The sequence below is a fragment of the Lontra canadensis genome, unplaced genomic scaffold, assembly GCF_010015895.1.
Source record: "Lontra canadensis isolate GAN:19392208 unplaced genomic scaffold, GSC_riverotter_1.0 scaffold108, whole genome shotgun sequence".
Classification (NCBI taxonomy): domain Eukaryota; kingdom Metazoa; phylum Chordata; class Mammalia; order Carnivora; family Mustelidae; genus Lontra; species Lontra canadensis.
The window spans coordinates 4,563,439-4,579,294 of record NW_022631102.1 but is presented as its reverse complement, the minus strand read 5'-3'; the positions used below and the strand labels follow the sequence as shown (position 1 = coordinate 4,579,294).

General features: G+C 53.3%; 1 protein-coding gene across 1 annotated transcript in view; it reads left to right on the top strand.

The window, feature by feature from the left end:
- Window positions 1-1,171: 1,171 nt before the first annotated feature.
- Window positions 1,172-15,856, top strand: part of LOC116856224 (cholesterol 24-hydroxylase) — a 32,116-nt gene continuing 17,431 nt past the window's right edge. The window contains exons 1-7 of the mRNA XM_032839546.1: window positions 1,172-1,433; window positions 8,171-8,251; window positions 8,787-8,868; window positions 12,764-12,837; window positions 13,304-13,390; window positions 14,319-14,457; window positions 15,203-15,313. Coding sequence (XP_032695437.1) covers window positions 1,312-1,433; window positions 8,171-8,251; window positions 8,787-8,868; window positions 12,764-12,837; window positions 13,304-13,390; window positions 14,319-14,457; window positions 15,203-15,313 — 696 coding nt within the window. The 5' untranslated portion in view covers window positions 1,172-1,311. The remainder of the gene's footprint in view (window positions 1,434-8,170; window positions 8,252-8,786; window positions 8,869-12,763; window positions 12,838-13,303; window positions 13,391-14,318; window positions 14,458-15,202; window positions 15,314-15,856) is intronic.

Sequence of the window (15,856 nt, the reverse complement as noted above, 5' to 3'; positions counted from 1 at the left end):
ACCTCGGTTTCCCAGCCCCCAAGCCTCTCCGGGACTGGCCCACGAACAGGGCAGTGGCATGTCCCCTTCTCACGACTCCGGCAGCATCTTTGGGCACCACCCCCAGCCCCCAGCCCGCTGGAGCTTTATCGGGACTAGGAGCGCGCACAGCCGGCCCTTCCATCCACTGCTCGCACTCGGGGTGCCCCCGCCCCCCGCCGCCCGCCCCCCCCGCCCCCCCCGCCCCCCGTCCCCCGCTCCCAGTGCGGGAGCGAGAACCGAAAGTGCGGCGCTGGGCATCCTCCGCCGTCACACCCGAACGGGCGAGGAGAAGAGGGTTACATAAACGGCACGGAAGTCTCGGTTATTACCTAACAAATACCCTCTGGCCACCAAGGGCACATCTGTCGCCTTACGTCGCGGGCGACCTCGCGCACCCAGACTTGCGCGCGCTCCGACTCCGGCTCCTTGGGACCCGGGTCACTGCCTCCGACCCGACTCTCCGGGGTCCGGAAGGCTCCGGAGGTGCCGCGACGCGAGGAGGGCCGACCGACTCTGGTCCAGCCGGGCGCTCTGCGCTCGCGGACATGGCCCCCCTCTGCCCCCGGGGTCCTCGCCACCGGCCCGTGGGCCCTGCAGGGAGACCACGGGCGCTCGGCGGGGGCCGGCCGGGCGGGGGGAACCACTTTGGGGCTGGGGGCTCCAGAGGGAGGCGTGGGAGCAGTCGGCGTAAGACGCGCGTGTGGAGGCTGGGATGGGTTCCCAGGAAGGTTTCAGGGAGAAGGGAGGGGGCCTAGGACCGCGCGCGGAAAACGCCGTTATTTGAGGGCGCCCCAGAGAGCGGAACCAGCCCGCAGGACTTAGCGCGGCTGCCGGGGCAGGAAGCGCGGAGGAATCGGGGTTGCCCAGGACAACGCGTTCTGGGCGGAGCTGCTGTGGGGATGAAACGTTTGGAGGCTGGGGGCGGGGCCTGGGGAGGCGGGGAGGGGGCGGAGCATGGGGGGTCTGAGCCAGAAACGACGTTGTGACTGGCGGAAATCCCATGCTCTGGGCGGGGCCTGAGCTGGAGCTGTGTTGAGGTTGGGGCGGGGCTTGGGGAGGGGCGGGGGCGGGCCCCGAGAGCGGGAGCTGGAGGCGGAGACGTGGTTGGCGGGGACGGAGCGCCCTGGGAGGGATCGAACCGGCGGGGGCGGAGCCGAGCGGGAGTAGGCGGTGCTGGGTCGCGCCGGGCCTCGGGCCGAGGCGGCGCGCGGCGCTGACAGCTGAGTCGGCTCGCGGCCTCCCGCCCCCTCGGTGCCCGGCCCCGACCCTGGCCTGGCCTGCCCGGGAGCCATGAGCCCCGGGCTGCTACTGCTGCTCGGCAGCGCCGTCCTGGTCGCCTTCGGCCTCTGCTGCACCTTCGTGCACCGCGCTCGCAGCCGCTACGAGCACATCCCCGGGCCGCCGCGGCCCAGGTGAGCGGGGGGTGGGGGCGGGGGCCTGGATGGGGCGCTCGAATGGGGGGCCGGGGGACCGCGTCCAAGCCGGCGTCGGGGCCGGGGGTCCAGCCTCGCCGTTGCGCGTGGCCGCTTGGAGACGGCGGCCGGGAGAGGGGCGCTAACTATTCTTAGTAACAAATTACTCACAGCCGCGGCAGCTGCTCGGCGCCCACCGCGCTCTGCTGGGCCCCACAAACGTGATGGCAGCGACAACCCTGTTAGGTAGGCGCTATTGTTACCCCATCGTTCAGACGCGGAGACTGAGGCGCGCGGAGGCAAAGTCACCTGCCCAAGGTCACACAGTTGGTAAGCCTAGATTTAAGCCCGGGTCAGCCTTGCCTCTGAAGTAGGCACTCTTAACTTTAAGACTCGGAACGGGGTCACTCAACCTGGATTGCAACACACTCTACTCTGGTCACATTCCCCTTTGTATTTCTGTCCTGGTATATCCTTTTTGTCTTCTCCTTAGTACTTCCATTCCATCCTTGTCCCCCACCCCCACCCAACTTACCTACCCCCCCAACCAGAAGCTTACCTTTCTGAAGCTAAATCAAACGTGTCGTTTCTCTGCTCCAAAAGCTTTCCATCACTTTAGAAGGAAATCTAATTCTAAATTAAGTCCACCCTATGGCCAGCAAGGCCCCTGCTGAGCTCTCAGAACCCACTCTGTACTGTTTTCACAACCCCCCCCCACCCCGGCTTGCTCACTGCTGCCCCCGTCTTTCTGCAACCCCCCTCCTGCAGCTCCAGGGTCTTGCTGTTCCTCATCCACCTGTGTAAAAGCCCACCTAGCCGCAAACTCCTTAAGGGGCCATCACCCCTGAAGTTACCGTCTGTTCACTTGTTGACTGTCTGTTCACCTGTTGACTGTGTCTGTCTCCCCCCCTTTAGAATGTGAGCCCCAGGAGGGCAGGGACGCTGTGTGTTTGCTCATGTATCCCCAGCACCTGGCACACTGCAGATGCTCAATAAATATTTGTTGAATGAATGAATAAACAATGGACACACTTTTTAAAACCTCAGGACATGAACATTCTGGAAGGTGCCCACCTCCAGCCCAAGCCAGATGACCAGGCATTGGAAGCCTGAATCTCTGTTTGGTGGGTTTGGGAAAGATCTCAGTGGCTGGTGACACAGGGAGGTGATTGTTCTCCCTGCTGGCTCTCTGTCTTCCCAGGTGCCCTCGCCCACCTTGGGGTCTTCCTTTTCCCGTGCTTAGCATCTCTGTCTTCCACGCCACTCAGATGGTTCTTCCCCTCACCTTCCAGGCTTGGCTTCAATGCTAACTCCTCAGGGAGGTCCCACCTGCTTCCATGCCTGAAAATATCATGTTCATTTTGTAAACTCTATGTCATTGTAAGAGTTGGGTAATTATCTGTGCAACCTCTTGTTAAGTGTCTGTCTTTCCCATAGGCCTGTGTCTGTCTTGTTCACTACCATGTTCCTGACATCTGGCACAGCCGCAGCTGGGACATGCATAGTAGACACTCAATAAACAGTGATTCGAAGTGGGTGGTAGAAATCACCTACCAGCTCTATTAGGTACACTGTCACCCTTCCAACTTTTCAAATCAGCCATGAACAGCTTGGGGTTGAATGAATGTTGTGCTCATTCTGCTGGGTCTCATCATGACTTGGTCTTCTCGTAAACCCATGTACTTCCAGCACCACAGGCCAGGTCTAGTCTCTTTGTCTTGAGAAGGCAGAACTTAAATCAAGCCCCTTTTGGCCCCTCGCCCATCTCTTTTTTTTAAGTTGCATTTTAAAAATAAAACTGTGCCATAAGATTTACCCTTTTAAAGTGTACAACCAGTGCTTTTTAGTATAGTGACAGAGTTGTTCAATCTTTTTTTTTTTAAAGATTTTATTTATTTTATTTGACAGACAGAGATTACAAGTAGGCAGAGAGGCAGGCAGAGAGAGAGAGGAGGAAGCAGGCTCCCTACCGAGCAGAGAGCCTGATGCGGGGCTTGATTCCAGGACCCTGGGATCATGACTGGAGCCGAAAGCAGAGGCTTTAACCCACTGAGCCACCCAGGCGCCCCGAGTTGTTCAATCTTAACTGTTGGTTCCAGAACATCTCCATCACCCCAAATAGAAGCCCACTAGTTGTCACTCCTCATCTCCCCTGACCCCTCATCTCCCGGCCCTAAGCAACCACTAATCTGTTTTGTCTCTAGATTTGTCTGTTTTGCACATTACATATAAACGCAATCATACAAGATGTGGCCTTTTGTGGCTGGCTTCTTTCACTGAGCACCATGTTTTCCAGGTTTGTCCATGTAGTAGTATGTGTCTGTATTTCTTCCCTTTTATGCCTGAATTCTCCTCCAAATCCTACACTGCAGAATCTACGTGTGACCTACAGGTGCGTGTGGGTGGGTGGAGGAGTGGGAAGAGGTTAATTATATAACCCTTAATTATATAATTAAATATAATTATAGTTGGGCTCTTTAGTCTAAGGAGTTGAACTGAACGAGGCATATGCAAAAAGGTTGGGGATTAACAGTTGTTTGGTGGTCACATATAAAACTGCATTAAATGAAAGTTCTGGAACCTCTTCTAGCACAGATCAGCTGCTTTGTTATTCAAAGGCTGGATCCTCAAACCATGATTGGCAACACCATGACTGGCAAAGAAGTGTACATATCGAGTGTCTAGTACTAACATTTGCCGCTTGGTGCTTCCAGGCTTTGCCAACTTTCAGGCAAGCATCCCTCAGCCTTACAAGGGGCAGCTGCTGTGCTCCCCTGCCCCACCCATCCTCCTCCTCATTCAGCGGGAGTCACCAGGATGCCCTCTCTTCCAGGATGCCCTCCTGGAGTTCCCCACAGACAACATCCTACTGCAACCATCCGTGTAGCAGCTGAAAACTCAGACCCCACGTTCGGATCCCACACAAATACTTGTGGTTTCTTCATTTTTCTCTCACTGCTCTCAACTTCCTCATCAGCCCCCACTCTCCCGGTAGCGTGGGATGGATGTAAACTTGACAACAAAAAAGCCTCCCTCTTCCAGTTTTTACTTATTTTGGAATCAGTTTTTCAAGGGTGGCTCCTGGGGGGCATCATCTCCCTCTTCCCATTCCTACTTGCCAGGTTGCCCGAGGTGGGGTCTGTTCAACAAATTGCCAGTTGGCTCCTGTGATGGTGGTGACCCCTTGCTGGCTCTGTTGGGTGGCGTGTCCAAAGGACCTTTGGGTGCCCAACTGAGCGCTCACCACCCCATTCCACTGGCAGGAGGCACAGGCATGGCCCCTCACCCTCACTCCTGGCAAAGGCCCACCCGGGGGGCTCCCTTCCTTCCTGGGGCTGGCCTCACAGCGGGCTCTCCAGATGACCTCTGCTTCTCCACCAGCCAAGACTTCCCTCTGCCCTCAGGAAACCTTGGATTGCCCCAGTGCCAACCACAGTGCTACAGACCGGGCTGGGAGGGGGGTTTTCACCCTCCTCTCTCTCTCCCTGGGCTGCTCCGCCATATCCAGTCTACCCCCAGCCCAGCCCCGGTGCTCTACATTCCTTTCCCTGGTCTTCCCGCGCGGCCTTTGCCTCCCCAGCGCCCCCTGCAGGACCTGGAAGGAACGGATTTTAGTTCCCTTCTTGTGGTGGGGACCCCACGCCACTCTGTCCCCTGGGCCTTCTTGAGGGGTCACTCCCCTTCTTCCCCAAACGGCAGTGGACCCCAGTGTTCCCAGTGGAGGCTCTCAGACAGGCCTGGGAGGGTGAGGAGGGTCTAGACTCTGTTCTCGCTCCGGCGATTCCAAACAGAAGGTTCTCCCGAAACGTGCAGCTATGGGGAGTGACCACGGATCCTAGATTAATCTGGAAATACAGCCAGTCCTGTGCGATGTCCAGGGTCCGTCTCTCCGTCGGTGGAGCAGAGTGAGTTCACGGCTGCTCACCCGGAGTGCACTGCCGCTGCCCGCGGCCACACTGCACTTCTTTCCTCACGCATCTGCCCTCCCACTCTCCAAGTGTTCTTGCTTCTTTTCGGTCCCTGCCACCTCCCCCTCCATCCCCGCTCTCAGCCTTTATTCTTGCCTCCTACCTCCCGAGTAAATGGAACAGCCTGGAAGAACTTCCTTCAGGGGCCGCGCGGCCGCTGCTGTCCCCTTCCCTGCCCTGGGCCCACGCGCCCTTCCCACCCGGACCTCAGGGCTTGTGGCCAAGGAGAGCAGGCCCCTAAGTTCAGCAACACCCAGCAGCACCCCCGCTGCCATCAGTTTTCCTTGTCTCCTGCATCATTCCCATTTTTATATAACACGTTGTTTAAAAAAAAAAAAAGAAAAGAAAAAAAAAGGAAAAAAACCACCACCTGTCTCTTCCCTTCCGGTTCCCTCCAACTGCCGCCCCGGTTCTGCACCCCCTCAGCCACCCCCTGAGAAGTCCACCTACCTTTGGGTCCCCATTCCTCCTCCTCTTCCTCTCTTGGGCCCGCCACCCGGCCTCTCTGCCCACCCTGCTCTGGCCAAGGTCCCAGTGACCAGTGACCCCCATAGCTCCATGCACAAAAACACTTCAGTCCTGGTCTTGCCTGGTCCCAGGGCAGCCTGGGGGAGCGCCCGTCCCTTCCCTGTCTTGTTCTCTCTGCAGCCTTCCCCCTCCACTCCCCACGGCTCACCTCCAGCCCCCCCAGCAGCTCCCACTCAGTCTCCCTGGTTGGTGGTCCCTTTGCTGCCTGATGGCCTGGCTCAGTCGTTGGGTCTCTTCCCCGTCTACACTCACCCCCGTGGGGTCTGATCCCATTGCCCGGGCTCTAAGTGCTGCCTCTCTGCTGAGGACTGTCACATTCCCATCTGTAGCCTGGCTTCAAGTGCTTGCTCACCCGCTGCTTCCCTTAGTAGCTTTCCTCTGCAAACCTGACAGGTTCAGAGCCCAATGCCTAGTTTAATCCACTTGTCTCAGGTTGGTCCCCAGGAGCTGATCCTGAGACAAAAATGGAAATGTAAGTGGTTTGGGAGGGGTGATCCCGGGGGGAGCTGGCAATTAGATAGAGAGAGGAGATCAGAAAGCCAATAAAGCAAGTTACCTCTGGGAGGAACTTAGGTGCACCCCCTCCCCGGGGAGCTCTGGGAGCTTACCCCCACCCAGATGGAGGGCACAGGATCATTGGTGGAGGCTGCCCTTGGGGGTGTGGAGCTGGAACTTCTGGCCCGCCCTTCTGGCAGGCAGAGCTGGGTACCCCCTGTTAGAGTCTCCATGCTGGTCCTCAAATACCCAAGGGCAGAGGTGGGCACGATGGGGTCTGCCACCCCCCACCAGCTCCTTTTCAGTCCTCCTCGCCTTAGTAAATGGCAGCCCCATTCATCCTTCCGACACTCAGCCCAGGAGACTTGGGTCAGCCCTGACACCACTCTCACACCCACCCCCACAGCAAGTCCGCTTGGTTCTTCCTACAATGTACACTAGAAACGGGGCTTCTCGACTACATGGGTCTGAGCCCTGTCCCCTTTCACAGCCCCTCGCTAGTACCCCTGCCTCCCTTCCTGCCCTCCATCCATCCCATTTACTCCCAGCACAGCAGCTGTGAGTGTGAGCCATTGAAAACCCATCAGACCCTGTCTCTGCTCTGCTCAAAACCCTCCAGTGGCCCCAATTTCAAGGTCAAAGCAAAAGTTTGACAGCAGTCCACAAGGCTATTGGTGATCTGACACCTACCTTGGGAAACCTATCCTGTACCACATCTCCCTTAAACACTGTACTCCAGCTTCAACACCCGCCCCCTGTTCTTTGAACTTACCAAGTACACTCCTACCTCAGGACCTTTGCACCTGCTATTTCCTTGGCCAGGAATGCTCTTCTCCCAGATACATGGGCAGCCAAGTCCCTCACTTATGGCAGCTCACATGTTACCTTCTTACAGGGCCTTTTCCTGACCTGCCTATAGAAAACAGCAACCCTCCTCCTATCCCTGCCTCTGATTATCTACCCCTCTGCTTTTTCTCCCATCACTCTCCGACTGCATATTTACTTACCTATTTGTTTATGTTCTCTCCATCTCCTGCCAGGAGGTGAGTTCTCTGACCCAGAAACCCCATCTGCAGTTTCGTTGTCCATTCTAGATGGTGCAGTCAGTGAGCTTGGCTGGAGTAAGTCATGCAGGGGATAGGAAGCACCTGAAAATTTGCCACAAGCTGACTCCAAACAGACTTGATCACCTGCTGGTGATCACACCAGACTTATGCACACACTGCAGACTTAGCATCACCAAACAATCCCCTAGCAAGAAGGACTTTGGGGTGGCCTGGTCCCAACCATGCCATGGTGAGCAGATGATCACCTCTGTGCCTGTGCTGCCGCACCTGTAAGACAGGTTAACAACAGATCTACCTCCCGGCAGTAGGGAAGGTCAGCTGGAATGAGGCGGAGAATGGTGTCCAGCCTGCAGTCAGTGTTCAGTGGATGTCTCAAGGTAAATGCACGCAATAATACTGTCCACTTTCCACGTGCCAGCCCCTGCCCCTGCACCAGGGAGATGGTCTCATCCTTCTCTGTCTTCTCTATGGAGACGTCTGGAGCTGGCCAGACCTGACTTTGTGTCCTGCCTTCATTCTTACTGCCCGGTGCCCCTGAGCCAGCACCATACCTCCTCGTGCCTCAGTCCTTCCATCTGCGAAGTGGGCCTAATAACGCCGACCTCACTGGGTCCTGTGGGGAGGGGGGCACTCTTTAACGGTGACTTCTGGTGATCTTAATATTTCCCGTTTCTTCTAGTTTCCTTCTAGGACATCTCCCCTACTTTTGGAGAAAGGATGAGGTTTGTGGCCGCGTGCTCCAAGATGTGTTTTTGGATTGGTGGGTCCCAGTTGTCATTTGTTGCCCTTACTCCAACCCAGGTCCCTCATGGGGCACCACCCCCATCCCTCAGGCCAGCGCATACACTCCCCCCTCCCCTGCCAGGTTACTGCTACCCCCAAAGTTCCTCCCCTGAGTGGAGAGGCAGAGGAGGCTGGTTCAGAAGGCAAGCTCTGCCTTTCGCCAGCCGTGTGACCTGAGACCAGCCATCAGACATTCTGAGCCTCAGTTTCTTCATCTGTAAGCTGGGTGGGGGATCTGACTCGGTAATAGTGTATGTGGTGGTGTTTTACACTTGCCAAAGCATTTTCAAAGACACGATCTGGCTTGATTCCCAGCAAAGGAGAAGTGTAGCAACCCTATTTCATGGAGGTGGAAAAGGAGACCCAGTGTGTGTGTGGGGGGGGGGGGCGTGTGTGACTCAGCAGGGAATTCTGGGATGGACACCCTGATCCTCCTGCTGGGTGGTGATGGTGATGGTGATATTCACGTCTCCCATAGCTGACAGCCTCCTTTGGGTCATTTTGGTTTCTAGGGCTAAGAAGTATGGCCCTGTCGTGCGGGTCAATGTCTTCCACAAAACCTCAGTCATCGTCACAAGCCCTGAGTCGGTCAAGGTAGGAAGCCGAGTGGTTCCATGGGGAGGGCCCTTCCCCTCCCAGGTTGGGGGCATGAAACTCAGATCCCAGGGACTGCAGGAGAAATGTCCTGGAGGCACCAGCATTTGGGCTGGTTTCCCAAGGATCCAGAAATGAGTGGTGTCTTTCTCTCTGACCACCTGCCATTTGGGAATGTGGCCCAGGTGGCACACACATTTAGCTCGCTCATCTCTTTCAGCCTTGGTTCCTTCATCTTCAAGGTGGGATCTTAACCCCTCTGTCTCTGGGCTAGAATGAGAATTAAAGATCAATTGATTTATTTCACAAATATTTATATAAACATTTATTTACAAAGAAAGGGACAACAGATCCCTAAACATGCACTTCTTTATGTACTTCACGATTATGAATCCATTTAATCCTCACAGGGAGAGAGCCTTTCATTAGCCCCCATGTTAGAGATGAGGAAACAGACAGGGAGCATGGATCAGTCTATACTATGGACAGGAGGACACCTGCCATGTGGGTACTAAGCACTAAGAATGGCCCCAGATCATTTACCTTGGAGTTGGCTGAACTGGGCTCAAGTCTGGTGGCTCTGCCATCACTCTGGGCCTCCGTGTCCTCATCTATAAAATAGAGATGATGCTGGAGCTGAAATAACACGTGTGAGTCACCCAGCCCATGCCTGACACCCAGCAATTGCCCAATAAATGTCGGTGCGTCTGTTCTCACACTGGGTACTTAGCAGCTGAGCAGGGTGATTCTTGGCAGGAGACGGAGAAAATGCAACTTGGGGTCCAGATCAGGAGAAAAGACTGAACCACCATGGTGTCTCTAAGAGGATGCTGAAAATCATTTTTTAAATTAATTTCAAATATAGACACAATTATATATATATATATATGTAAATGTGTGTGTGTGTGTATACACACACATTTTTAAAAAGATTTTATTTTTTCACTTGAGAGGGAGAGAGAGGGAGAGAACAAAGGGAGAGTGAGAGGAGAAGCAGACTCCCCACTGAGCAGAGAGCTCAATGTAGGACTCAATCCCAGGACCCTGGGATCATGACCTGAGCCAAAGGCAGATGCTTAAGGAGTGAGCCACCAGATGCCTTTGGGTTTTTATATTTAAAGTGGGTTTCCTATAGATAGCATATAGTTGGGTTTTGCTGTTTTACTGTCTGACAATCTCTGCCTTTTAATTGGAGTGCTTAGATCATTCATATTTAATGTAATCATTGATATGGTGAGGTTTAAATCTACCATACTGTTACTGTTCTCTGTCCTATCTGTTCTTTGTTCTCCTCTCCTCCTTTCCTGCCTTCTTTTGGATTAAGTATGTTTTAGTATTCCATCTTATCTCCATCAGTTGCTTATTGGCCCTCTTTTTCTCTTAGTGGTAGTCCTGGGATTTATAGTATAATCTTTAACTTATATCAGTCTACTGATATACTACTTCATCTCTGTCTACTTTAAAGATTTTCTCTTTATCACTGGTGTCAGAAATTTGATTATGATCTTCCTTGGTGTACTTTTCTTTTTGTTAATGCTCTGTAGGAGTCTTCAAAATTCTTGGATATGTGGGTTCCTTGCAAGTATTTGCAATATTCGTAATAAATGTGTTGAAGTTCCTGTCTGCAAACTCCGTCATCTCTGTTATTTCTGGGCCTGGTTATGGGTAGATTTTTCTGCTCTTTGGCAGTCTAGTGATTTCATGTTGGACCCTGGACATTGTGAGTTGTACATTGTTGAGTGCTCACTTTTGTTTCATTCCTTTGGGAACTTGAACAGTTCTTGGGCTGTGTAAGCTCTGAGAATAGTTTAGCCTGTAGTTACTCCATATTTCTCCTTTTCCTAGAAGTTTTTTTGAACTCGGTCAATGTATGGGTCATTCATCCAAAGATGTAGGGGATCCTTGTGCAGATTTCTGCACAGGAGCTCTTCCTATGCATCGTTCCCTTCCCTCGGGTGCTCTGTCTTATAAATTCTAGCCTCCTCTGGCCTGTCTGGATTCTGATTTCTGTCTTATCAACTTGGAAAGCCTGCTGGGCTATTTTCAGTTTTATATTTTATTGCCTTTATCTTGAAATTATAGTAAGTTGGAGTAATCTTAGGTTGTAGGGCTCACATCTTTTTTTTTTTCTTTTCCTTCTCTTGGGATTCACAATCCTGCACGTCCTGTTGTCTAGTGTCTGAAAACAGACATTTCATGCATTTTGCCTTAAAAAAATTTTTTTTATTGCTTATAGCAAGAGGTCAAGTTCCCAGCAGTTGTCCCTTAATGTGCAGAAGAGTGCTGTCAGCATAGACACTCAGAGAAGGCAGCAAAGGTGCTGAGGGTGCCCCATTCACCCCTCGTGTCCCAGAACCTAGCTCACTGGGCCTTCAAAGGATCCCCAGCCCCAGGGACAGCAGACATGGGGACCCCTGACTATGGGGACACACAATTGGAGCCTGTGTTGAGGCTGCTGTACCTCAGTGTAGAGACTCCTCAGTTTAGGTTGGGGGGTTAGCACAGACCTTGGGTTATTTAGGTATGTTTGAGAGGGACCTGGGAGTTGAGCCTTTATTGTAATTGGGATGGAACCTGTAGGAGTGGGTAGTGACAAAAGTTGGTTTACAAGTGACAGTGTTTGGGGGGGGCGCTGGGGTTCTCAGGATATGGCTTATGATCCAAAGTCAGCTATTTTGGGGGGGTTTTCTTTCCCTGAAAAATTGATATTACACCCCCCTAGGCTCAGCTCCCAGATACCAGCAGTCCCTGGATTAATGTAGAGTAGAGATATTGCCTTGCTTCTTTCCAGTGCCCATGGGATAAAGCTCAGTAAGCCATAAGGCAGACCTCTGGGATCCAGCCCCCCTGCTGCCCCTCCCCACCTCTTCCTCAACCTGAAGGCAGCATGTGGCCTGGGCTTTCTCTGCCTGGATCACAGTCTTCTTTTTCCTCTCTCCCATGGCAAACTGCCTGGATTCAAATCCTAGGTCAGCCATTCACCATGTGTGTGACCTCAGGCATTTTAAATCTCAGTTTCTTCATCATATGTAAGATGAGCATAAAAATAGCACCTACATCTTCAGGCTGACTGTGCACTAAGTGAGCTATAGGATGCTGGTGTGGCCCTGGCATTTATGGAGCAGCTGCTGTGTCCCAGTGCTCTCAGACTTTTCATGCAGAGTGAATTTACTCTTCACAGCAACCTTCCCAGGCAGGCACTCTTCTTACCCCATCATGGGAGATGAGGAAGCTGAAGGCAGAGGAGATGAGTAACTTGCCTGTGGTCATAGAGTTAGCAAGTGGTAGAGCCAAGATGCTGAGCCTGGGTCCAAATTCAAGCCAACTGACTCCAAATTCAAGCCTGAGCTTTTAACCCCTTGGCTGCACTGGCTCAAGAGCTGTCAGCCAATGTTATTATTGCTACCATCCAGCTTGCGGTGAGGCAAGTTGAGATCCTTCCTCCAGGAAGCCTTCCTTGACTTCTGTGCCTAGGTTGGCACTAACAATACTGAATCTGTGCCAAGGGTCTCTCCTGTGTCCCAGAAGGCATCCCTTTGAGCTTCTCCCCTTCCCCGCCCTGGTTCTCGCTGCTTTGGAAGATGGTGTGCCCTGAGGTCCGTGCATGGGCACGGAATTGAGGACCCCCCACACGCTCTCACTGTGTGGCCACAGGAATATCACTGCGCCCCTCTGTGCCCTGCTTTCCTCATCCCCAAACAAGATGCTGTTGCTGGAAGGCAGGGTTTCTGGAGGGTTAGGTGAGATTATGCTGGACGAAGTCCTCATGGCACAGCTGGGACTCAGGTAATGGTGACTGCTGGGGCATTGTTTCCCAAGAGTCCAGAAAACTACTGAGTCCTTTGCAGCCTCTCACGGGTGCACGAGCTCATGTTGGCTTTTTGGGGATGTTTAGAAGTTCCTGATGTCCACCAAGTACAACAAGGACTCCAAGATGTACCACGCAATCCAGACTGTGTTTGGTGAGAGGTAAGGCATGAGGAGGGGCTTGGGGAGAGGACGGGAAATTCTCTGGTGGCAGGCAGGGGGGCCGCAGGGCCCAGGGCATTGGGCATAGTGTGAAGGCCTGAGCCCTGGCTTCCAGGCACACAACAGGTGCCCCATAAATAGTGGCCACTGCTCTTGTCATTGTCACCTTCCTTCTCCTCTTTCCCCTCTGGATAGTGGATGGGCGGGTGGGGGGATTGCAAGTTTGGGGCACACGACCATCCCATTTCTTATTTATTTTTTTGTTGTGGTAAAATTCACAAAAGTCATCATTTTAACCACCTTGGAGTTACAATTCTGTGGCATTTGGTCCATTCACAATATGGTGTAACCATCACCACTGTAGTTCCAGAACATTTCCACCATCCTGAAAGGTGATCCCGTCCCCATGAAGCCATCAGTCCCCCTTGCCTCCCCATTTCTCATGTCAGACGTTTGTCTCCGGCAGACTCTTTGGCCAAGGCTTGGTGTCGGAATGTGACTATGAGCGCTGGCACAAGCAGCGCCGGGTCATGGACCTGGCCTTCAGCCGCAGGTGAGTGTCTCCAAGATGGCGGGCTTTGGGAAGGGGGTGGGTTCACAGGAGGGGCTTCACCTCAGCTGAAGGGAGAGAGGAGAGGGCATTAGTAGTCAGGGAGAGAGCAAGGCAGGCTGCCAGCGGTGTAGGACTGAACATCCCGGGGAGAGCGGCAGTGATGCCTGGGGGTGGGGGTCTCCCCCCCAGGAACTCCCCCACTTAGACCACATCAGTCCTTCTCTGGGTTTTTCATTTTCTTTATTACAGTTCTCGCTTTGGGCTACATTTTATGTTTTAAATAGCTTTTATCGCGGTCCGGTTTCCATACCATACAATTCATCACTTACAATTGAGTGGGTTTTCGCCTAGTCACAAAATTGTACAACTATCACCACAGTCCATTTTAGAATACATTCATCACCCCAAAAAGCAAGCACTCCCCATTTCCCTTCAGTGGCCTCAGCACCTGGAAACCACTAATCCTCTTTCCGTCTCTGTGGATTTTCGTATTCTAGACATTTCGTATAAAGGGAATCCTACAACATTTCTTTTGGCTTCTTTCACTTAGCATAAGATTTTGGAAGTTCATCCGTGCCCACGCGTGATTCAGAACCCCCCCTTTTTTTAAAGATTTTATTTATTTGATAGAGAGAGAGAGAGCGAGCACAAGCAGGGGGAGTGGCAGGCAGAGGGAGAAGCATGTTCCCCACAGACCAGGGAGCCCAATGCAGGACCTGATCCCAGGACCCCAGGACCATGACCCAAGCCAAAGGCAGTCACTCAACCAACTGAGCCACCCAGGTGCCCCAGAATTTCCCTTTTTTATTATCAAATGAAATTCCATTGTATTGGATATACCACATTCTGCTTATCCATTCATCAGTCGCTAGACATATTTGAGTTGTTTCCAATTTCTTGGCTCCTTCAACGGATGCTGTTTCCCCAGCTCCTTGATCAGCTTGATGGAAACGTTCAACGAGAAAGCTGAGCAGCTGGTGGAGATTCTGGAGGCCAAGGCTGATGGGCAGACCCCGGTGTCCATGCAGGATATGCTGACCTGCACCACCATGGACATCCTGGCCAAGGTGATGGGAGGCTGGTGGGCCAGGAGAGCGGGGTCCAACATGGGTCAGGGGCTGCTCTTCTCTCCCTCTTCCCTTTCCTGGCATCCCCCCACCTGCCTCCTCCTCCACCGGTCAGCCCTTGCTCTGGGTGGGGAGCTTAGTATCTCCTCGAATATTCAACATGTGCTCTCACGAGACCACACCTGCTAACTCATTCTCTGCGAGTGGACCCTGAGAGGTGTGGGGACTGGCCCGTGTCTGGTCAGTGGCAGAAGCTGGACTGGCTCTCACGTCTGCTTGCCTCCTAGCCCAAAGCCTACCTCCCCTAAGTGCCTGCCCTGGGTCTGGCTTGGGTCTGCACCCTGGCAGGCTCAGCAGTGGCCCAATAACCTCCCCCGCCCAGGTCAGGGCAGCTCAGGCAGCTGGAGTGCATGCAGATGGTGAGGGAAGGGTCACTGTCACTCAGTAATTCACTGGGAGGCTGGGTCTAGAAGGGACACCAAGGAAGGCTGCATTTCTGGGGAAATGCATCTTGTCAGGGAGGGAAACCAAGTTTGTGGAGTGGCTCCTGTGTGCCATGTGGTCCTCACTGCCTTCCGGGGGGTTGGAATCATTGTGGGTCATCGTAAGGAGTTGATGACATGACGCACATAAACCCTTAGCCCTGGGGCCTGGGTGTCTCTAGCTGAGCAGTGCCAGGTTCTGCACTGGGTTTTCAGGTCTTCCCACCAACCCAGGGATGACCTCGCCCTTCTCTCTCCCCCAGGCAGCTTTTGGGATGGAGACAGGCATGCTGCTGGGTGCTCAGAAGCCTCTGTCCCTGAAGGTGAAACTGATCCTGGAGGGGATTTCTGCATCTCGAAACACTCTGGCAAAGGTACTGCCTGCACCCCCTCCGGTGACCAGTCACCAGAACTGGCATCCTAGTTTGCTGGAGCACCTCCTCCAGTGACCTTTTTCCAGAATGGGTTTTGAGCACTGGTATGAGCAAAGTGAATCTGTTAGGATTTGCGTATATCTCCTCACGTAGAGAATCAAAAGCAAAGTGGCTTAAGTAAATTAGGAGTTAAACTTTCTCTCATGTAAAATCATCCTGAAGCAGATTATCGAGGACGGCTGTGATAGCGACACAGTGTCTGATGGTCCTGGAATGTTTTGTCTTTCCGTTCCACTGTCTCCAGCACATCAGCTCATTGTTATAAGATGGCTGCTGCAGCTCCAGCTATCACTGCCTTGTTCCAGGCATGAAAGAGGAAGGAGAAAGATGGTACTTGAGTTGATCCTCAGACAGATGCCCAGGGCCTCTTCCTGTTCCCTGGGACTTCAGCCTCTGAGCTGGGGGTCCCCTGATGCCACCCCATCTTTTCTGCTGTTGATTCTACCTACTCCCCTCTGGCTGTGGCGTCCTCCTTCCTCGCAG